The 24252-nt window shown below is 38.7% G+C and overlaps 1 protein-coding gene across 2 annotated transcripts in view; it reads left to right on the top strand.

The window, feature by feature from the left end:
• The window catches only part of GALNT18 (polypeptide N-acetylgalactosaminyltransferase 18), a 225929-nt gene that overhangs the window by 90134 nt on the left and 111543 nt on the right, over nucleotides 1-24252 (top strand). For both annotated transcript variants that reach the window (XM_018076080.2, XM_018076079.2), the window contains exon 3: nucleotides 15056-15248. In XM_018076080.2, coding sequence (XP_017931569.1) covers nucleotides 15056-15248 — 193 coding nt within the window. The remainder of the gene's footprint in view (nucleotides 1-15055; nucleotides 15249-24252) is intronic.

Here is a 24252-nt window from a genome sequence, read left to right as displayed (position 1 = left end):
CCATTTTCTGAGTAAGAAATTTAGTTCTCTGCCATTGCCTTGAGTTAGGATTTTTGACAAAATTCCTGGAATCTTTACTGATTTTTGTCAATCTATGCCAACTGTGTTTAAGTTTGTAGTATTAAAGGGCAGCTTTTCTCCAGGAGTAAAGATTAATTGGAAACAAACTGTTAAGAAACTTCATTTGCTGTTAGAGAAAATTACTTCCACAGCAAATGTAGAAAATCCTTGGATTCATTGATGAACAGTTATTCCAAAGGGACATCAGCTCCTCTCAAGTCTTCTATTCAGAGCTGACTGTGTCTAGAACTTCTTCCTTCACTACTACTCTGCAGCTAATATCCTAACTCTTTTGGTAAAATGATTTCTTCATTCTTTTCTTTTTCAAATAGAGTTTAATTAGCCCATCCCACCCTAGTGACTCATCGGTAATTAATTCACAAGCCCTGTGGATTTTAAACACCTGCTGGGCAGGTGGAGCAAATGAAAAAAGCACTGTTCATTTTGGACATAACCTCAGGATTAATGAAATCTGTTATCATGCTCAGCAATTCCTAAAAGCATTATGGAAATTCAGAACTGAATGCCTCACAATTCTCTGGTGTTTTATCAGAGTATGTTCTTCTGGTGTCTAGCCTAAATAGTCTCTACTGAAATAATGATAATAAATAATAAAGTCCCTTATTATAAATAATAAAGTCTATTATATAAATAATAAAGTCTATTATTAAAGGTATTCTACAAAGTTGGTGAAAGTCAGTTTTAATTATTCATTTTTTTTAAGGCATTTTGTTGCAGTTTGCTAACACTCCTGGATAATTCTGTTTCTACTTCAAACAGCCAGGATTAGTAACCACCTGTCTGGGATTATGTGTAGATGAGATATCTACTAAATGCACTCTTCATAATGCACAGACTGTAGGATCCAGGTCTGGTTCTACTCTCTTTCCCAGTGGAACAGAAGAATTGGTAGAAAATACTTCTGTGCAGCTACATGAAATGTAACTGTGGTATCTTTTGGCAGCTTTTTGAACTTTTGTCCATTTTGATATAGCTGAGATGAGAATTTATCCTATAACAGACTATTCAAAATGCTCTTCTAGGTCTTTATCTGGTAGAAATCAGTAGCAGTACTTATGATCCCATTCATCTAAGCAGCTTTGTCACGGATCCCACAGTACAGCCTTGAGGTAAGCTCATACCACTCTACACAGGAGAGAGAAGGAAATTGGAATGGTTTGTATCCTGCTCTTACTGCCTAACCCTGGGTAAAAAGGAAGACCTTTTTCCAAACAGCTTAGAGAGGAGGGTCAGGCCTAGAGGACCATTTTAGAGAGAACGTGTGGACACATAAATCCAAGGAAGCATTCGGAGCTGTGACTCACAAGTGAAAGGAGGTGCTTCCTAGCAGGAATAGTGAATCACTGAGGGAGACAGAATTCAAGACAAGGCTCTATGCCCTTTGCATTTTCTCTTGCCTGCCTGAGTGGCTCCATAATGGACATGCTGACATCTGACTGTCAGCATCCCAACTGAAGGGTGTGAGTGTGGTAAGATCATTGTCTGCCCAGTTGTTAAACTATTTTACAATCAATTCCAGACTCTTTTCTTTTGTATAGGATTTTTTTGCTGGAAAACACAAGAGGATGTGAAATGTAATGATGTTTATTAAAACTTTCGAAAGACTTCCCAGAGAAGCAACAACATGAAGTTAAAAATGCCTTTGTTGCTAGGTTCAGTCTTCTCCTGTATAAAGCATGCTGCGAGTATAGTATATATAATTTATTATTTTGAATATATATATATTTATATATATATAATTTATGTTACGGAAATCATAAAATGGAGCATTTCTTCAATTACACATCCAACTGTCATTTTTTCCTGTGTTCCTACAGTGAGTAGGTTTGGACCATACTGGTGATAAGCATAATTTGAAGAACACGCTGTCTGCAGAAGTACTGTGGCTAACTCAATAAATAAGAGTATTTCTTGGTAACTCAGTGACATGATGATGTTTTTGAAGGTGCAGTGTAGCAGATACAATAGTCCTTTGCCCTGGATTAAATTGGGGTGCAGTGCTGGTGAGCACTGTTGAAAGGACTGAAACTGCCCTTAAGAAAGAGTCTTGATTTTATCTTACACAAAGAGAACAACCGTTAATCTTTAATCAACAACTGTATTTCCCTTCAGGATATGTGATACACAGTGTTATTAGGAAAAAAGTAGAAAAGTAGAGAATTTGTTTACAGTCTCAAAATACACACCCACTCAAGGGATGGGGCTTTTTCCCCTCATATTTTTTAATTTGTGGGTTTACTAGAAGCTGATAATCAGATGTGACCTGAGGACAGGAAGAAAACAGACATGGCTGAATTTTAGCAGAGTATAACTTTGGTTTATGTTGCAAGAAATGTAATAAATTAAAAACTGTAGAAGATGTTTCTACTTCTGTTCTGTGTTGATTTAGCACGTTTACAAGAGGTTGATTTGTGAATTTCAGACTTTTTCAAATAGTGCTCCTCAAACTAAAGTCACACAGATCTGCAGGGAAATCTGTAGTCCTATGATGAGAAATTACTAACTAAATTGCCCTCTGTATCTTGCATAATAAATTGAATTTTCCTTTATTTTCCTATTTTGGCAGCAATTCCAGTTTTTCTTGGCTTCCTCATCTTTTCCTTCTTGCTTTCTGTTTCTGTTTAAAACTGAATTTCTGTCTGTAAGTTTGATTCATTCTCCAGTCTAGCTGTACTTTCATGTGGATTTTTTTTGTTTGTTTGTTTTGTTGGTTTTTCTTTGTTTGTTTGTTTTTGTTAAAATTCTGGCAGGGCTGTGATGACTTTAAAAAAACAAGACCCAAAAAACCCAAAGCAGAAATAACCAGCTGCCTCTGTATGTCTTTACTTTCTAATGTGAATGATAGTGGAATGTGTCTATCCTTTGTAGCCACCAGCACCTGTTTTGGAAGCTCCTCAGATGTTCTAAGCTTTTAGATCTCTCTTAACAGTAATAATCGTGCCACTGCACCTTTTCCAGCCCCATGATGATAATTTATGGCTTCACAACTCTTCTGTCCATAGAACTGACAAAAATATCTTCTGAGGAGTCAAGCTGGTGTGTTGTAAAGAGCAGTATAAACCAAATATGATTTTGTCTCTTCAGGCTGCTTAATAAATATTAAATAATTATTCTTTGCAGTGAGTGACCCTCGATGTCCAGTTCTTGCCTCATGTAACTGTCATCAAAGTCCATGGGCAATCATGTGTTGTGGTGAGAACTGAGTCCATCTTTTTTCTTTTGTCTTGAGGAATAACAATGCTTATAGAGTTTTCTATTCTTGTTCTTTGTCCATGATACTCTCCTCTGTAGTGGACTTCTTTTAATATATTTATCGAATTATTGAAATATTTGTGTAAACTCAGCAAAAATTCGTTTTTCTAGTGGAGCAGAACCCCACAGAGCTGGTGTTGTTCATATGCCTCCGTTCTTCACACAACTGAAGCAGAGGAACAGTCAAATTAATGCAGATTAAAAAAAAAATTAAATTATTCTGCTTTTTAAAGTTGCGAAGGAATTGCAGAATGTTGTAAGTTTAAAGACGTTTTATCTGCAGTTTCTAAGTTAAGCTAGAAGAGGAAAATTTTCAGGTAATAGATATTTCTCAGAGTTCCTAGTTGTAGGAGAGAGAGTGCATACAGCTGAGAACAGTAACAAACCAAAGTGTTTACTGGGTGTAATCTAGAATTTCCTCTTTGCCTTCTGTTTATGCAGGCTGCTAGTTGTCTTTATCATCTGTTTTCTTCTTTCAGCATGTTTTTGACTATCCTATTTCCAAAATTGTTAAAAGTATTGTCTTACAGCACTTACCTAAATATGTATTAAACACTCGGACTTAATTTGATTGCATTTTCTTTAATTTTTTTTTCTCACTCATTCAAGGAGAATTCTTGATATCTTGATAGCCTCAGCTTATTATTGAAATTAGCATTAGCACAAATCTTCAACTTGCTATCAAAGATGGGACAGTGCTTTTATTTTGTCATTCATGTTTTTCTCCAAAGAGGAGAAGTTATGTTATGCTTAGTTTTCTTTTTTTAGTGCAGTGTAGTTTGCAAACCTTTGAAATGTACTTACTCCTCCATGTGTCTGTGTCCTGTGCTTTAAGCATGAAAAGAGCAGTGGTACATGGGGATGGAAGATGCTTTTGCAGAAGCACACACCAACTCTTCTTCAAAACAGCCCTGCTTCTCTTCGCATTTCTTCAGGTTTCGTTTAAAACTGAAGCTCATCTCTGTCTCTTGGGGTAACTTAGGAAAATTCTTGGAAGTGTGAACAAGCTCCAAACATGTACAATTGCATCTGCAAGTGTTTGAAAAGTACTCTTTAAATAGGAGCACTGTCAATCACAGGCCCACTTATCGAAGTGTCTGCACACTGCGGTGCCGGTGACACAGATTGGTGGAAGGGGTGACAGAGCTCACAGTGTTTATCGTGATGTTGGAAGCACTTGTGAAAAGTAGAAAGGCTGTCTTGAGTGAGGGAGCTGCTACTCTCTAAAATTTTTGTGTTTGTAAAGAAGTGGCCCAAACAAAATTCCTCAGAGGACTGAATGGAAATTTCTGAAGTAGAACTAATCTGAGGGAACTCAGTACAGCCAGGTAAGCAGAGAAAATCTCATTTTGTATGATTACTGAAATAGGAAGCCTATTTTTGGTGCTTTGAGTTGGGTGACTGTAGAAGAGAGCTTGTTTCTGTTTCCTCATGTGAACCTCACTTTTGGTGTGACTGCTCAGTTTGGTGTAAAAGGAAAAACCGTATGTACAGGACTAATTAGCATGACAGCCTGACAGCTCCTGGCAAAATTGTTTTCAAAATAGTTAAGTGCTTTTTGTGTTTACTTCAGGTGACATAGATTTGGGTTTATGATATAAAACACACTGAGCTTTTAAATCCTCTCAACTGCACAGATGCAGACTCTATTAATCCCAAACGAAAATGTGGTCTGACATTCATTAAATGCAGATGAGTTTCCTTTTTTAGTAAGCCCATTAACAGATGCCTAAATTTAGGAACACGTGCAGTTACAGTAGGTGCAACATTCTGAATCTTTATATCTTCTTTCTTGCATGGTAACTCACTGTGCTGTGTCGTGGACAGGTCTCTGACCCTAAGCCCAGATGTGGAGCTTGATTTATTCTGTTCTCTTTGCAGAGTGCTCTTTATATGCAGATTTTATCAACTGTACATCTGTACCCTTCAAGCTTGCCTTGCAAACCTTTCCATACTTGTTAGGTACTGAGGAATGCTAGTGCCTTGTATATTCCAGTATTCATCCAACTCTGATGACAGGAGAATGTAATGAACAAGTATTTTCATTATTTTAGTAACTCTGCTAGAAGGAATTAGTTGAGTGCCAGCTGGGAAGAGGAGACAGGAGGAGGCTGGAAGTCAGCCTGGAATGGCTTCTTTCCCTGTCTCCCTGCTGGTCTAGTCCTGGGAGTCCAGCTGGAGGATCCATGGGCTTGCTACTGCTGCTTCTCGTCTTTAAAATCCACTCTTCTCCTGTCTCTTGAAGAACCTCTGCTCACCCTTTCAGCTCTCTGGGAAGGGAGGGGGAGAAGAAAGGGGCAGTATGGGATCTGGTCAGGAAGCTGGAGGAGAGTCTCAGGCAGGAACAATTATTATTTAAGCTGAGCCTAAACCATGGTAATTAAAAACATGGGGGGGGAAAAATCACCCAAAACCAAACAGAGCCAAAAAAAAAAAAAAAAAAAAAGAAACCCAACCAAAACCAACCAAAACAAATGAAAAATACACACCACAGCCCTCCTGCTCCCAAAACAAAAGCCAAAAAAACTAACAAAGTCTCCACGCAGTTTATTGCTTTATTGCTTGTGTGAGAGATCCTCTTCCATCCAGAGGCAAAAATGGTGTGAATTTCAAGCAGAAATCTCTATACCTGTAATCCAGTGATCAGTATTTCAATGTGGCCTTACCCAAGAAGGTTTGATTCATCATATCTGACTCCAGTTTAAACCAAGGTATCTGACTCTAGTTAAAACTGAAGCAAATCTCTGCATTAAAAAAAGAAAACAACACACCCCCCCCAGTTTCAGATTTTTGTTTTACATCATTTTATAAATAAAAAATGCTTGTAAATGCAGTAATGTGATTGCATAATACCAGACCTTCTGTAAGTGGTCTCTCATGTTTCCACTTATTTCTTTCACAGTAATAAGGAAGTGAGGAAAATCATTGTTAGAAATTCAACTTTGTTACTGAGCATCAAGTAGAAGGAGTCTCAATTTCTGGCACCTCTCTTTGCTGAATGCAAACTGGTCTCTCATCTGTGAATTTCTGTTGCCTTTCTTTCTTACCTGGAATAAATACTCAGTGTAACCAATTTACCTAATGGCCAAGTAGGAGGTTATACACATGTAAGTCAATTGTTCAAGGTCTTATGAAGTCACCAAAAGTCAGTGGAGTTTCTGTGTGAAGTTACTGAACACTTGGCTGTTCTGCAAAATAGGGGTTTAATTTGTGCATTCTTCTTTTTGTTTGTACAGTGCTCACTGTAATGAAATTTCACGGGAATTTTGAAAATATTGTCACAAATAATTTAAAAAGTGGCTGTTACATGTGATAACATGCTGTCTTTTTCATCCAAGACAGGAAACATGTCAGTGCCATAATTCTCAGAAAACTGCAGAGATCAGAAATGATGAGTTTAAATTGGTTTAGCACTTTCCTTGACTATTTGATCTAATCAACACTGCAGGGGGGAGGTTGTTTGTACTAACCAGAACCATGACCTGGGACCAGGCTGTCATGCTGCTTATCTGAAAAATTAGGGAGGTAATTGTGTCCACCTCCTTCCTCTCTTTCCATTGTGGGTACCACTACTATTTCATGGCACTTCCACTGCAGTTTATGTGTCACAACTGAAATAAAGTCACCAAATTTATTTTCAGGCAGTTTTTGGCAGATTATTACTGTGTTATTAGACTGTTATTCCAAAAATTTTTTCATGTTTGCCTGCAGGTCAAGTTTAAGTTAGTGCCTTAAGTACAGAATTATTTGAAATGAGAAAATAATTTTGCAGTTTAAAATGTATTTCCTGTGATGAAGACAACCTTAATCCTTTAGGTTATAGTCAATAAATAATCATTCTGACCACCCTTTATCTTGAAGGTCTGCAGTTAAGCAATTTAGTATTGCTTCAAATGAATCTATGCTTTCTTAAAATCTGGTTTCCAAGAGGAATGCAGAAGGGTATTGCTTTGGACAAGCTTAAAAACATGTTTTAGAAAGTCTGAAGATTTGGAATTTGTTACTCCTTAGTCTTCAATATCCTTATAGTGTGTTTTTTGAAAGCCAGCCTTTTACCCATTTGAGAAGACAAGATTGGTCTCTGTCAAAATATTGATGTCAATGAATACAGAAAGCCTTAAAAGTGAAATAGTGGTACCTGTCAGAGAGCTCTATGTCTTCATCTGAGGGGGAATTGATTCTACTGGGAAATATATATTTCCTTGGATAATCTCATTCCACTAAGTTAGAAGCTTTTACCCCAATTTCGGGTTATCCAGTCTTGTAGTAACTTTGTGTTAACTTTACCAGAATGATGCAGGGACCTGTCTAGCCTGATTCATATCCATGACACAGTTATGGCTAGAGGGGAATTTAATAGCCTGGTAGTGAGAACATATCTAGTAGAAACAACAGTGGCCAGGATTTATAGTGTTTTCGGATAAGAATAGGCTAGTTCGAGTGTGTACAGAAGAAATGTAGAGCCCTTACCAAGACCTTCTTCCTATAAAGTGTTGTTTGCCTACACCCACATAATATGATTTAGTGTTGGCTTGATGACATAATAAGAATTTCATTTTTCTCCTATACATTTTCTTACCCTTAGGAAATAACCACTGTAATAGAATTTGCTGGTTAATTAGCAGTGCTTGTCGTTCTGAGAGCCCTTTAACAAAGTTCTTAAGCAGTCTCAAAACCCTCAGGTTTCTCTTAAGAACCAAATTTTCCTGTTTCTTATGCTGCCCTCTAGTGCTGAGCACAGTTTGAGAGTCACCCTCAAAACTCTTTCTTCAGTGTAAAGTAACTTCTGTGCCACGACTTTCTGGGAACTGTTAGGTTATCAAAGTCTGCCAGGGCAGGAAACATCCATCTTCTCTACATGAATGTCTGTCCTTGTTGGGTGACCATGCTCACATATATATTATGTAGAATAGGCAGAGTTTTGTCCAAGTCAGACAAACATCCAGTTGTCAAAACCCCAAAGCTGCCTTTGTTTGCAGACTGACATCTTCCCCAATCAACAGTCAAATGAAGTGAGGTTCAGGACACATGACTCAGGTAAGCAGAAGGTCTTGCAGTATTCTGTACCAGTGACCTGCAGCATCTGGGACCAGATGCTCTCCTTGGGAGGAGCATCTGGATCCCTTCCAGTTGCAAGTGCCCTGATCCTGAGCAAAGTGAAGCCAAGTCTTAGGTGACTCTTCAGCACAAATGAACTGCCCTCTGACTTTTTCATGAGTTGGATTGTCACTGCAAGTCTCACATTCTATTGCTGCTCTGCCTGCATTACTTGAAATTCAAGTAACCATAGCCAGGCTGTCCATCTGCTGTGCAGGAACCTGAGTTGTGGTCCTTGGCTTTCAGTACGTACATGTTAGCATCCCCTTTTCAGTCTCTTGCAATATATTACCTCATTCCATTATTTCAGATCTGAGAAGACTTGATAATAAGAACTTCTTAATTCGAAATCAAAGATCTCATGGATCTTTCTATCACCAAACATCTGATATTTCTGATCAGAAGTCCTGGAAAGGAAACGACAAATCAGCGCATTAAGGAGAATGTGGGATGCAATGGACTTGATTCCTTTATGAGTGTGTATTTGACAAATGATTGACTCCCCATGGTCTTGTCTAGTGGAGAGTTAATAGGAAAATCTAGGTAATATGAGTGTAGGCAAGAATTCCATGGAGACATGGAGCACCTCTGCCCTGGGGAGCTGTTTTGGCTCCCTGTGTAGCGTTTGCGTGTGCTTGGTGTGAGTGTCGCTAAGGGAATACCCAGACAGATTTGTCTCAGGGCACAGGGTGCTGGGACAACCCATTTGGCCAAAAATATAGGAGAAAAAAATCCCACAGAGCACTTTAGTGTGGGAGTAAATCTGGGTAAAGATTCCAAATGCCTCTCTCTGGCTATTGGTTTATATTTACTTGTTTCATTCATACAGGGAAAATACAGTCTGATGTTTCTGTTTCTACAACTTGCATGAGACTTCAGGGAAAGAAAGGGCTTCTGCTAAGCAGCAGAACCAGACTGAGTTTCCACCCTATTATGCAAAATAAGCATGGGATTATTTATCAGAAAAACAACAACAAAAAAATCAGATTTTTCCAAGAGACTCTGGTGTGGTTTTTTTTAATAAACAAAAGAAAATAAATGTTAATGGCATGCTAGTAGCTTACCAATGTTCATGTGTATTGGCTGCTTTAAAAGGCCATAGAGATAACATATCGATTCATATTATACAAATTGTTTTTCAAGTTCTAAAAGATGTCAAAAATTTGTTGAGAGAGTTTTTGGCATTTCCTTCTATATGTGGTGTCATATGCAGTTTAATCTTTAAAGTATCATCTGATTGTTTGCTATTCATAGTGTTATCATGAATTCCTGACAGCTTGTCAGGAGGGGATCACCTTTTTTTGTTGTTGTTGTTGTTTTTCCCCATTCCCTGTCTGTCTGATGTGTCCAGTGTTTACACTAACTACAGAGCGTGATGGGATATGCAAAGTCTGGATATTGAGTTTAATCTTCTCAGGGTAGCTGCATGTTCTGTATGTAGTTTGATCAGATTTATTGCTTTTTTGCTAGTCTTTGTCATCTGTACAGACAGAGTCTGACAGGCTCTTTCAAGTCTCCCTGAGGAACCCTGGCAACTTCAGTATGACTTACTGAGCTGTAAGTAAGCAGTACTAGGAGAATTTAACCCACTTAGATATTTCATTTTTTTCTTAGGTGCACTTCTGCTAAAGTCATTTTTTCAGGAACAAAACTAGACTGACATGGGGAATTAACTTGAATATTCAGAACAGTGAAGTTCCGTTTACAGCACAAAACAATATTAATGTTGATACCTCATCAGCAGTGTTGTGATTTTTTGGGAGGTGAGAGAATATGTAAAATCACTTTTCTGAGAGAAGGTCTGCCACTGTTACTGTAACTTTCAATTTTTGCCTTCTGAGTATACTTTTCTCTATGGCTGATGCAGTGGTGCAACTTGGTGAGCTGTTTCTCCTGTTGCTTGTCGGTGTTTCATCACACTGTACATAACAGGAGGTGATGTTTTCATTTCAGAGGTTGATTCATCTGATACAGGATTTATAACAGTGTCCTGGATGGGAGCAGCCTTCCAAGACAGGAACCATCAAACTGCAATTTTTAAGGACTCTGATAAGGTCTTGGCATGATTTACAATAGATTTTGAAAGTGGGATCTTCTTGTGTGTGTTTTGTTGTGAGACAAAGTTTAGGTAAATTTTCACACTTCTAAAAACTGTGACCCAATGCAAGTCTGGGATTTTTACCTGTCACACAGAATAGCCTCTGGCAAGAGGGTATAGGGGGTATGGATTGCCTAACAGATGAAGGGCACCTATAGGGGAAAAGGATAAAAGGATCCTTCCTTCCATGGAAAGCTGAAAGGCTATTGCCTGCAGGAAGCAGAATATAGATTTTTTGAGTGCTGGGAGCCAGTCTCCCTCGGAGAGCTGAGGTTTGTTTTGTCTTTAATGATAGTCTACTTAGGTGCACATCATTAGTCCACCTTGTAGGGTAAGGCAGGGTTACTGCATCACCTCTAATCATGGTGTGCTCCTTCCTTTCTGGGCTGAGAAAAGCACTGGAGAACTCAGAAGGGCAAAGATCAAAGCCTTTCTGCCTACATCCTGGCATCATTTCCAACTCATTTCTCTTTTTGTGAGCAACCTATTACAGCTGAGTGTGTATAGTTTAGCACAGTTATTGATGCCTTCTGCATGTCTTTAGCTGACATAGGGGCATTTTTGCAGATAGGATATCTTTGCTGACTTTCTGTCCATGCCTTCTTGTTACTGGCACGTAATGAAATCAGCAGATAAGGTTACACTGCGGATTTTGTAAAGCAGTTCTGTTTCCATGGAAGGCGTTTTCACAGTGGTAAAGCTTTGATATGAAACACTACTGCTTTTGTGAATAGAGCTGCAGTCAAAGAGGGGCTAGAACCAAAATTAAACTTGCAGACCAGTAAGAACAAACAGCATATCTGATTCTGTCTCTACAACTATTTTTGCAGCCCTTTTCTGACTTGATCCTTTCTTTTAGTGGCAAACCTGTTCATGGTAACCTTCCTTAGGAAGAAAAGTCAAAATCTGAATGAAGCTAAAAAAAATATATTTCTTAATGAGCTTCAGAGGCTTTTTGGAGATTAAACCCAAATTCTTAATTAAATTATTGTGTTAGTTGGTAATAAATCAAATACTTTCTTCAGAAGTTGTACAATCAAGCAATAATCAAACAGACAACAAAATGCCCATCTCTTATTATTTTAGTAGCATCTTGTGATTTGGTGTCTTTGACTAATTTTGTATAATGAGGGATAGAAAGAGGATTTCTGTCTTGGAGACTGGTCAGTGAGATCAGATGAAGCAATGGATTTATATTAAGATTAATTGCATAACTAGAAAACATGATCTAGAAAGTATGAACCAATGACACCCAGATGCTTTTGGAATACAAATTATGAGGTCTTTTGACTCAGGTAAATGTATGACCACCTCTATGCTGAGGCCATGAACAGACACACTTCTGAAAGGAGACTTCTTCAGCCCAGGTGTACAGCCAGCTGACTCCTGTGTAATATATTTCTGGCACTAATCAATTTAATGGCAAGATGTCAATCTGCCAAGAGTTAACACCAAGCTCGTGTCTGTGTACGGTGCTTCACCTGGTGGGTAAAGTTAATGTGGGGAAAACCTCATGATAACATTTGCAGTAATGTGCTGCAGATAGCAAGATTCCTTCCCACAGGAAAAATGGAACTGATCTTTCCTTTTTAGAGCATATGAATGTGCCTACCTTTGTATTGCTTCAGGCAGTACTACTCATGGGTCACCTTTGAGCCTTTGCCTCCCCTGATCATTCAGCAATTGTAGAAGCAAGTGGTAAGAACTGGCTGTGAGACTTCAGGCCAAGATCTTCTTACAGAGACTAAGGCATCAAGTACACTTGTTGACCAGTCAAAAGGCAGCTGATGGTCTGATAATAATTATTTTTATTTCCTCTGAGAGACTGGCTGAATAAAGTTGCTTCACCCAAGGGTTTTCAGCCAAATAGAGGGAAGAGAGACTTTGTCATCAGAGATGTGTGCTTAATTTCATTGATTGGAATTGTAATTGAAAATTCTTGCTAATGCTTTTTTCCTGTAGAATAATGTATTGAAATAACATGTCTGCTTAGCATACAAAAAAGAACTGCATTTGGCAAGTGGTTGAGTAGAGCTTGTAAACTAACTTCACAGATATCTGTTGCTGGAAAATCTTACCCTTGCAGATACAAACTGGATTACTGACCACTTTTTCAATCAGAAAACAAGAAGAGACTGATAGATCACTTTAGGAAACACTCTTGCCCAAAAAATCATTAGATAAAATTCAGTAGAAACCTGTGTGAGTGTGATTCTGTGAAGGTGGTTGTTTCTGAGATGGTTCTTCATCCATGGAAAATTATCTTTGGCACTGCCTGTAGTTAAAAATGCATATGCATGCACTATTCTTATCGTGAGTCTTATTTTTACTCACATGTCTTAATGCATTGGTGTGCTGTCTGCATGTGAGGGGATCCTATAGCCTTGTGCCATAAGAGTAGTAATAAATATAGAAGTTAAAACCATCAGGTAAAGTGTACTTGATTTAAAGAAATGCAGATTACTGTAACACACAACAGGTTGAACAAATACTTGTATAGTTTTCTTGATCAGCACAAATGTACATATTCTTGAAAAGTGCTGAGCTACATTAATTTCTACTGGCCAGGGTCAGGAACACACCTGATCTGAATATCTCTTACAATGTGAAAAGAGTTTGTGAAATTCTTCATGCAAATTCAAGTTGGATTTGTGGAGCTCACGTAGTTACCGAACAACTACAACTAAGAGACACCTGAGACTTCCCATGTTGCTGTGATTTTTGGACTGATATTTAAAGGCTGTTCTGCCTTTCTTGAGTTATGACCCTCTAAAACAATCTGAATTTATCAAACTTCATAATTTCCATTGCAGAGTTGTATGTGAACGCACGAACTCCACTCCTCCATTTATCTGTGTGGTAGCAGGGCCTGTCAGAATAGTTTCCTTCTTTGGCTGAGGGTTTAGCATGTCTTTTATCTTCGAAGAACTGTAGCCAGTTCCTGGATTCAGGCTGGGAGACAGTACTTTGACAAGTAAAGAAACATTACGTGCTTACAGAGGTTGGAACGTAACGCCGGGAAGAAGGTGTCATTAGTCTCCTGTCAGTATTGTCAGGGGAAAAAGGAGAACATCTTGAGCGAATCAAACAGCTTAATCTTCTCAATTTATGTTTCTGAGTTTTGGGTTCTTTTTAGTGAGAGATCAAAGGACGCTTCCTGACGTTCTTTGGGAGTCAGGATTCTGATGTCATATGCTACTAGTACATAAGCTTGTCTTTAGGTGTTTCCATGAAGCTTGAGCCAGCTATCAGGCCTGTAGGTGACTCTGGACAGTGAGGAGGACTTTGGACACAGCTGAAGTTTCTCCCTGTTGGACAAATTGAAAGACTTTGCAAAGATTCACTTTTATTTTCATAAATCTCCGTGCCATCAAACATTTATTGTTTGTGAGTACGGCTCTTCAGAGAGTTTTTTATTTGGTTGGTTAGTTAATAGCTATGGTGCCAGTTGATAAAGAGTTAAAATTTCCAGAAAATGAAGGTGGTTTTCCTTTGTGAGGCTCTAATTTTTGTTGACAAATAGGGGTCAAGTAAGGCAGTTGGTCTTTCTTTAGTGGTGTAGTGTAAAGTGTTCACAGAGACAAGGGGTTCTCTGGGTTAGGTTGTGTGGTCAGCTGTGTGAAGACCAAAGGGCTGGTTGGAGGGTGGGATGGTGCTGTCACAGAGAGCCTCACAAGTCACCTTGAACAGATTTCTGAGCACTTAAACATTGAGAATGAATGCTGTGATTTCATTGTACTGGAGCTCTTCTTAAATTAACCTCTAGGTATATTTTCTCCCCTCTCCTCTGTTTGTCGTAGCAGCCAGAGATGTGGTCTTGTGGAATGAAAAACTTTTATTGTGACACAGATATCCCAAAGTGATGATCCCAGTAGCGATGTCGCATGCACCTAAATATGGACTGAAAGTTCAAATAAGTTGGATTGGTAAACTGGTCCATAAAGTTACTGAATGACTGAAAATGGTTTGATATTTAAATATGGATGCCAAATTTAAAACAGATTTTTTCAATCTGTTAAATCTGTAGTTTCAAAGAACTTATTTTACACTTTGGACTTGGGCAGCCATTTTGTGCATTCTGTACAGACTCTTCTCTGTCTTTGTTTTTCCCTTTCAAAACTTTCAGCTTTTTCTAGGTAATACAGACAGAAATGAAATAGTTTAAATTAAAAAATAATTTAAATCTTTGTCTATAAAAGCAAAATAACATTCTTGTTTGATAAGAATCCTTCTGAAATTTAATTCACTTAGATTTATCACTCCTGGCCTTTAGTCAGATCGTGATGAAAAAGAATTGTCTCTGCATAACTTTATTTTGAATATTAAATTTCTAGCCTTAGGTACTAATAGTTACACCACCACAAGAGGTATGTGAGGGCATGTAAGGGGAAGACTTACAGGCTGCTGTAAGCTGGCAGCAAGTGCTGTCTGGTGCTCTCTCTGAAGTTATGCTTTTTAAAATAACGTGCCCTAGAGCCTGCGGAATAAAAATCTGAAATTGTTTCGTTTTGTCCTTGTCTCTCGTAGAAGCTCCACCAAAACTGGAAGACAATCCTGCTGAGCCGTTCACCGACTCCTCTCTCTTTGCTCACTGGGGCCAGGATCTCAGTCCCGAGAACAGACGTATCGCACTGAAGCAGTTCCAGTACTACGGATACAACGCGTACCTGAGCGACCGCCTGCCCCTGGACAGGGCCCTGCCTGACCTCCGGCCCAACGGGTGAGTGCCTGACTCCACCCTGCCACTGTGGGTGCTCAGTTGTGGAGTCTGTTTTATAGAATCATAGAATCAGCTGGGTTGGAAGGGACCTCAGAGATCATCAAGTCCAACCCCTGATCCACTACTGCCGTGGTTACCAGACCATGGCACTAAGTGCCATATCCACTCTCATTTTAAAAACCTCCAGGGATAGAGGTTTCACCTGGAAGTGTTATGGTGTGCAGTCACATAGTAGGCAGGTTCTGTAAGATGGTCAGAATGAGTAATTTCTATCAGATATATGAAGGCTGTAAGTTTAAAATGTCTTCTAGAACACCAGAGTGCCCAAAGTAAGTCCTGCTAAAATCCCACTAAGTATTCATTGAAATTTCTTCAAGATCCTTTGGAACCTTAATCTCACCTACAATTTACATTAGATAACAAGTGTTTTATTGCTAAAAGAAAGACCTTTTAATGTTAAATTTCAGTTTTATCAGAAAATCTGACTGACGTAGGAAGAAAATAAGAACTGTTTTCTTTGAAAGCCCAGAACTGCCTGATTAAGACCAGTAGGCAGGTGAAACTATTGAGCTCTCGTGGTGAAATACACACTTCAGTCAAGCAGCTTGGGCCAGCTGAGAGCCCATTGAGGCTCCTTCTCTGGGAAGTTCTCTGCTAGGAAGCAGGTGTGTCAGGCAGAGTGAGTGCATCCACTGTTATTCCACAGTGGCTTGGTGAGATGGGTGGGACCAGTAGAGTGAAAAACCTTCCCTTCAGTGCATTTGAGGTTTGTTCTGGTAAGACCATTAACAGAGACAGTTAATACTCAACTTATTTTAAGCCTTGGTGATACATCTGATCCTTTGAATAAACAGCAGCTCTGGAGATGGAGAAATGAGTGGAGGGAAAACTGGTTTTTTGCAGCTCATTAAAAAAATAAATCATTAAAATAAACACGCTGGGTACTTACCAAATCAAACATGTGATCTTATTCACTTATTTTAACCAAATATTTTAATTACTAAAGCAGTGAGCAGTGTGTGTTGCTGTACATTAAGTTGTTTGATTATAACGAAAATATATGAGCACCATCCCATGCAGCACTTCAGCAGTATCTACACTATATATTATTATATACTGCCTTTTAGAAATATTTCTGTTGCAGATTTGCAGAAATACTGACTTTAGGAAATTGAAGTCCATGCAATTATATCTGTGTTTTGGTTAAATTTGGTTAAATTTGATTGTCTGTAGTGACAATCTCTTTTTTAATCATAAACTAGAGGGAAAAGAAATCTTCTGTCACTAATAAGACATCAGTGATAGAAATGTTTCTGTTCCTATATCTCTTTTGAAATTACTCTTCTGAACGATTTAAATTGAATTTTTTATAGCTAGGGGTTTTAAAAATTAAAAAGACAGGGAAAATGAATGGTACTGTAACTGAAAGAAATAAATTAAGGTTGGGATTTTCAAAAAATCTCCAGTTAGAAATGAATCATGATCTTAATTTCTGTGAAATATTTGGTTCTTAGTTGACTGTCTGCCAGAAACATGTTAGACATCACAATATGTTTATGGACACATACATACAAAATAATAGCTGACACTGAAACGTAGTAAATTCTGATACTGAGGGAAATGAAGTGTGTTGTCAGGGAGTATGCAAACTATTTGCTGTATCTACAGCACCCTGTGGAGTACAGAGCTACAGGGTGTTCTGAAAGTCATGTTGCTGAAAAAAGAATCCTCGCTGCTGATAGGCAAATTCTCATTTTTGTGAGAGCCCATGCATGACTGTTGGGAGGGGAAAAAATCCCTACTCTGAGAGTATGGTTTCCATTGTAGTAATCAATTTTTAGGATTTGTAGCACCTGTTTTTAAGCCAATTGCACTCGCTTCCCGAGTCTGTATAGATGTATTTAAATCATCCATGGGCAGATACCAGGCTCAAGCAGCACAGCATGAAAGCCAAGGACAGCTTGGTGTGAAGGGAACACACAGCAAGTGGTGTGGAGACTGAGTTAATCAAGTCTGCTGGACCTTGGTCAGTTGTGGTATTCCTGTTGTGACTAGGAATGCAGGAAAGCACAGATATGACAGAGGCACCACAGTAGCTCTGTACGCACTTAGCCTTGGCCTAACCAAGCTCATTAGCCTGGATTTAGCAGTGGTTCTGCAAGAATCAGCGTGACATTGGAATCCTGGCAAAGGCTTGTGGGGGGGTAGCTAAAGGAGTGAAGTTCACGTTGTTGTGTCTGGGCTCAACTGTGGTCTCTCGTCTGTATTCATAACCTATTGTATGAAGTATAGGAATTTGGAAAGACAACAGAAATATATGTGTAACTGAAATCTAATGTAATTCATACATGCTTAGGCCCAGTTGAGACTAGGAGAATTAAGTGATCTGCCAGAAGTGTGTGGTGTTAATAGCCCCTTTTATATCATTGTGGTATGACTCAGCCTTGACCTTCTTTCTGCCTGCATTGCTCTGAGAATTCACATCAACATATCTTAGCACGGGAGTTCAGCATTTCTTTACAAGGTTCTGCAGTGAGAAAGGCCACTCCACGTATGTAATGACCCCATATTTTAGCACAGAGTATTTTCTGGGGCTAATATTATTAACATTTAATGCCATGACAAAACCAGAGAAGGGTTAGAGATTGCTGAGCCACAACACATATGGAGTAGAGGGCAAAAGTTCAGCCTTGCCCAGTCCTTCAATGTGGATGGCATGCAGAGCTAGGAGACCACATTTAGTAGTTAGGGCAGTGCACTCTGCCCAAGCCTCTGAACTCTGGCTTCTCTGGAAAAAGGCAATCATCAGTCAGATGGAAACATCCAGCAGATTGCAATTGGGTCAGGCTGTGGCAGCTTTCACACCTTGCAGTGGGGCTTTCTCATGTTTTAGGTACTGCAGAGTGGTGTCTGACCCTGGGTACAGCCATGAGCCTTGTGTCCAGTTCTGAATTTGATTACTTTTCACCGTCAGTATTTGTGCTGGCACAGGGGAGTCCCCAGCACAGTCCACAGTAATCTCTTGTAATACTAACTGTAGTAAATAACTCCCCTGGATGCCTCAGCCTCCTGAAGTAATTGTCACATCCTGAAGTGAGCTTCATTTTTGTGGTACCTAATAGGTAGTGCAAGTGTTATCATGGAGTATTGCTTGTAGTGCCTCTTCCAGGGCCTCCATTCATTGTGTGCTTCTGAAATTGGGTGCTCTGTTGTTTACCACCCTTATTTGTATCTGTTAGCCCGTAACATATCTACATCACAGACTAACAAATAACTTCTGGCTCTAATGAGCTTGGAAGCATTGAGGAAGGCAACGTTGCCCTTGCTGTGTGCAGGAACAGGCTAATATTTCTGTGTTAGCTGTAATTCTGTTGTGCTCATTACTTTAAGTAGGGCAGGCACTACCCACAAAGCCTGTCGTGAGTGAAATGTGAATGAAATCAGCTCACACAGAACTCCATTATTAAAAGTTAGGTTGTTTAGGGATCCTAAAACTGTCTACTGAACTCCTTTTGAGTGGATGCACTTAGGATTCTACTCTGTTGGCTTGTAAATTTTTGGCTGATCTAGCGTGCCAAAGCACACATGGGAGAGAGAGATAACATTCTTCTTTGCTTCTGTGATGAGCGAGGGAGGGAGGGGTAGCAGAAAAGGAGGTGTGCAGCAGGACCCCAGCAGAGGAACTGTTTCAAAGAGTTTTGGTCCTGCATAGACTGTATGATACGAAGGAACCTGACCAGTGTCACTGACTGAAAGAAAGCAAAGAAGCAAAAGAAAGAAGCAAAGGCAGGAAGGGTGGAGGGGAAAAGCAACTCCTAAAGCTCAGTTGTTTTTTCTTTGGAGATTGTCAAATACTATGGTATAGCATGTGGCTTGCCGCGGGTTTGCCCTTTTGCTGGTGGAGTCAGTGCTGTTTGGCTCCTAGACAAGTTCAGAGGAGAGGTCCTATTTTATGTGCAGAGAAAGGCTTTTGCTATTTTATAAGTACTTCTTGTTTCAAACAGTTCACTAGTCCCAGATTGTATTACTTAGAGGTTCAATTTGGCAAGGGACCATGGTAAAAAGTAGGTTTCTGATAAGGTGGACACAAGCAGAGCAGGCAAGAGGTCCCTTGAATGCAGATGTGACTACAAGGGAGAAAAATCAAGCACTGACTGGTTGAAGAGAGTGATGTGGTTTAGGACAAAAGCTGTCCAAAATGGCCATCAGGTGGTATATGCAATCTAGGATGTAGCATGCAAGACACCAGACTCCTATAAAGTTTTTCCTTTATTAAAACTGATATAAGAAAAACATGTGGTTTCAAATTGTAAGGTTCAGGCTTCGCATTTGCATGTTAGCTCTGCTTCTCCCTATAAACCAGCCCCTACATACTTGTGTTCCATAAATGTTTGCTTCCACGTGTCCCTGTGAAATAGTTCTGTTTTGCTGGGCTTATGTTAGTGATGGATATGAATCCACATTCATTTCTGACCAAATGCTACTGGAGAAAGAGAGCATAAATAGTGTGTCTTGTATTTGATGTTTTAAAGGAGTTGCTTAAAAAGAGTACAAACCCCCGTTACATTACCTGTTGTATCGTTTTGCACAGAAATCCTAAAATTACAAAAGTGTTCAGCATTCTTGTTAAATACCTAGTGTTTAATTCTGTTATATTTCCTGCTTTCTTTTACTTACTCTTCACCTCTGATTCTTCTTTTTCTTGTCTCACCTTTGCCTGCCTTCACACTGTCTCACAGCAGTAGTGTGTACTGCCTGACCAGCCCCCTGGGATTTTGATTTGAGCTTCAGTTTGTCCTGTCTGGATGTATCTCCTCAAATGGCTGCTCTAAAATTCTTTAATATCATTGCCAGTGACACCAAATCTGCTGGAGTAATAGCCTAAGTTAATAACGACATACACTTTTACAGGAAAAAAAGCCCTTTTTATATGTTCTTCAATGCCAGCCTTCTTAGCATAGCTCAGTTAACACTTAAAATATTGATAATAGCAAAAGAAAAATGAAATATGATCACAAAATTAAATTATAAACATAAATACATAAATAGTTGAGCTGCAGTTCTTACAAGACTCAGTTCTTTTGCAAGAGTTTTAGTGTTGTTTATTTCATTTATGCCAGAATGGTTTTTTTTTTCCTCCCCTACACGTTGAACTTCCATTTGACATTTTGGCTGTTGACAAAATGTTAACAGTTCTTGAAGAAAGTACAATTCTGTTTCTACTTGTGCTTCTGAGAAATTCTTATTCTGTTGGAACTAAAGGTCCTTCCTGCATATGTTCTTAAAACAAGACTTTAAACCCAAATGTTTTGGTAATATGCTTATTGCATCTTGTGCTTTTTTTTAAAAAGTGGAATATAAGCTATAATTTAGTTATTAAAACAAAAAACATGTTCTTTTGCCATTGTTGGCTGTCATACCCATGTAACTCTTGGTGGAAGGTTCTCAAAAGTTGCAGAAAAAAATTCTTGTTCATAATTTACATACCTATTTTTAGAAGGTCTCAGAGACAAGTTATTAGTACAGGAAATAATTCTTGTTTTGTTGTTCTTACTGCATAGCCATGCTAAACTAATTTGAGCATGACTGGCTAAATTGTCCTATCACAACGCACGTGTTCTAGAGGGATATAATTGTCTTGTGGACAAATGTTTGAAAGAAGATTTGTAATGTGTGCTGTCCTCCATTTACCAGAGTTGTGCTTGAAATAGAATGCCAGGAGTTTCTCTAAATTCCTGGTAACCATGACAACTGCTACTTTACTGTTATTAGCCTAATGTGATTGAGCGGCGTGGGTTGCTAGCGGTAATTTTTTCGCTGCGTCGGACTGATACTCGTTATTGTCCTTCCAAATAGCACTTGGAATTAACGTTTTAAAATCAACCATAATACTGAAATACACTCTATGCCTTGTTTGGATTTGTTTGGTGAGAGCCTCCCTGTGTGGAGGGGCAGGGAAGGGGTCTGGTCTGAGGCCCCTGGATGAGTCCGGGGCAGAGCTGTCACTGAAACTCGTACGGCGCTGGTTGCCACGCAACAGTTCAGTTCTCAGAGCCTAATGGATCTCAGATTTTGATCTGTACAATTTCCTCTCTTTTCCCCCCCTTCAGCATATTTTATACACATATACATACACCCTTTATCTGTAGCTGTTCTTTTGTTCATTCCTATAATTACGGAATTTTATTCCTCGTAAAACTTGACATAAAGAAGATGACAGATGTGCTTGTGAAAATGCACAAGTGCTCTGCATTCTGTGAGTGATCTGGGGTGAGGTTAATTCTGATTTGTTTAAATAAAAAAAGAGAAGGTAATTTTTATTGTCATAATTTGATACAAAAACCAATGTAGACAGGAAAATGCGTTTTTGAAAAACTACACACATATTGGAAAATAAGTGAATTTGAGCTGGAAGTAAAGATGATGAATGAGTCTGAATGGGAAAAAAAGGAAACATGAACTCAATTTAGGTATGTACCCTCCTTGAAAATGAACCCATTTGAAAAGACTAAAGAAATTACACACAACAGGAGCCTAATTCTATTCTCTTGTGTCATATGCAGTTATCTTTTAAAGTATGGTGGTGCCAAAAGGGAGTCAAATGACATTTGCAGCTTTGCTCTTGTCTGCACAAGTTGCCAGCAATGGAAAATCTTGTCCAGTGTGGTATAAATTGAAAATATGTAAGATGTAAATGAAAGCAGGTAGGATAACCAATAGAAATAATTTCCTTTAAATGGATGGAGGACACATCAGAAGCAGAAATTTTGTTTGAACATTTCAGTTTATGCATGGATTTATAGCATGGAGCAGTGTATTGAGGGCTGGTTTTGTCATCTGGAACATTTTTGGAATATAATTTGTCACTAATTTCTTGAATAGTGTATTTTACATGTATCTCAACCTTATATTAATTGATGATGAAGAAAAAAAACCCACCAGTATTTAAGGAAACAACTTCTTTGACCTATTTTCAGTGAATTTTCATTGCCACTCAATATATTTTCCAAAATCACTCTGTTGCTCTATATCTAATAGGTGCCATATCTTACCATATTTGCTAAAGCTTCATTCTTATCTTCTATGTACACTGTTATGGCTGAGGGTAACAAATATTGCTGTGCCTAAGCTAGACAGCTAAAAGATAGATTGGCTGTAACTTTGTTTGCTGGACCATTTCATATCTGCATTTTGGCTGCAAGCAAATCACTAAAATAACAGGCTTTGTTGGTTCTTCACAGGGTAATACTGAAAATTATCTCAGCATATTTAAACCTGTTAACTAGTTCATAGTCTGTTTGAAGCCCAATTTTCAAAACTTGGAGGAAATTTCAATTATGACATCAAACAAAACTGCATTAGCTTTACAAAGGTGTGCAGGAGACTAGAATTCTGTTAGTGATTTTTCATTGTATCCATGCAAATTTGTACACCTAATTTCCATGTAAGTGATGCATCCACTAAGTTGTAGTACCCAGTTTGGTACTCTTTCTGTCAATGCACTTAGTCCATGTGCCATGAACAGGTGTGTTCTTCAAGGACCTGGGTCTGTAGTGGTCTTAACATCTTTTGGAAAAATGTCAGTGTTTAAGAATTGTAATGTAATCATAAGTACAGGGACCTCCCAGACAGTTTGACCCTTGACTTTGCTTGAGCAGGGGGTTGGACAGGATGGACAGAGGTTCTTTCCAACCTCACCCATCCTGTGATTATTATTTCCCAATAAATTGCCCTGACACCTGACTTGCAGGCTCTGTGAGGGTGCCTTTATTCCTTCAGCCAAAGGGGCACTTTTAAAAAGGAAACAATAAATATTAGCTTGCAAAAGAAAGAGAAAAGTGATCAGAAGAGTTTCTATGGCATTATAATCTAGAAGATTGGACATAGCCATAAAGAGTGAAGTTTAGGGTTTAAAATGTATGACCATCCATTTGGAACAGGTGCTGCAATACAGGTCCTTCCACAAGGGATTTGCCCCAAACACAATTTACTTGGTCTCACTCCAACTTGCTGTACATTTAATTGCTCCACAGAAAGTGGAATGACCCTGAAAAGGGAGACTGAAAATAATCACACCAAGCTGGCAAGTAGTTAGTTCTCTGGGGAGATCAGAGAAGATTTATTTCATGTTCCTTCTGTCCTGGTTGAAGGTTTTAACTCCTGAACTACTGTCTAAAAGAGAAAACCAGTGCTGCCTTGCACTAATTGTCTTCTGGAGGAAAAGGCAGCTCCCTCTGCCTCTTGCAGTGCTATATTTTCATAAAAAATGAAAATTTTTTATAAAAAAATAAGAACTCAGGTTCTTTTCTCTTGGAAAGTACCCGTGCCTCTGATTAATTCAGAGGGCCCACAGAGTTTCATGGAGAAAGCTTCTCCTTCCTTGTCTTTCCTGCTTCTGAGCAGCTCTGTGCTTCACAGGTTACGTATCACTCTGCTGAAAATTGCAATATTTAGATTTTTATTTAGGTTTCCTTTGTGAGTTCTATTGATATGTCCTTCTTAGAAAATTTTGATTGCCAGCAAAACTCACCAAAACCAGTAAGTAATGACAGCATCTGCTTTTAAAGGTCAGGTATAGAAGATATCCAAATGTAAGCCTTTATGAGAATCTGATTTACAAAAGTAGTGAAATTTTATGACAAGTCATCTTTAATGAATTAGTGCTCACTTTAAAGAAAAAAAAAAAGGGTGGTCCTGGTGGTAATTGATTATAAATGATACAATGACACTTCCACAAGCTGTTGATACATTTGATCTACTGTCCAGTGGCAATCAAATCAAAACAAAGAAAAAAAGAAACCAAAAGTAACATGTTGTCAGCTCTCCTGAAAGCTTTATAAAAACCTTTTCAGTCTAATGCTTAAAGCTGAGAGTTCTCTTACTGGTGAATAGAGGATTAACACACTAGTAGAAATACAAACTCATTTTGGAAAGAAAGTTTTGATTTATTATGCTGCCATAAGGATCAAGCCACAAGTGGGAATCAGTAAATCCACACACCATT

Source organism: Manacus vitellinus, unplaced genomic scaffold (genome assembly GCF_001715985.3).
Source record: "Manacus vitellinus isolate BGI_N305 unplaced genomic scaffold, ASM171598v3 scaffold_30_pilon, whole genome shotgun sequence".
Taxonomy (NCBI): Eukaryota; Metazoa; Chordata; class Aves; order Passeriformes; family Pipridae; genus Manacus; species Manacus vitellinus.
Note: the sequence above shows the minus strand (reverse complement) of the source record. Positions and strands in the feature narration are given on the sequence as shown.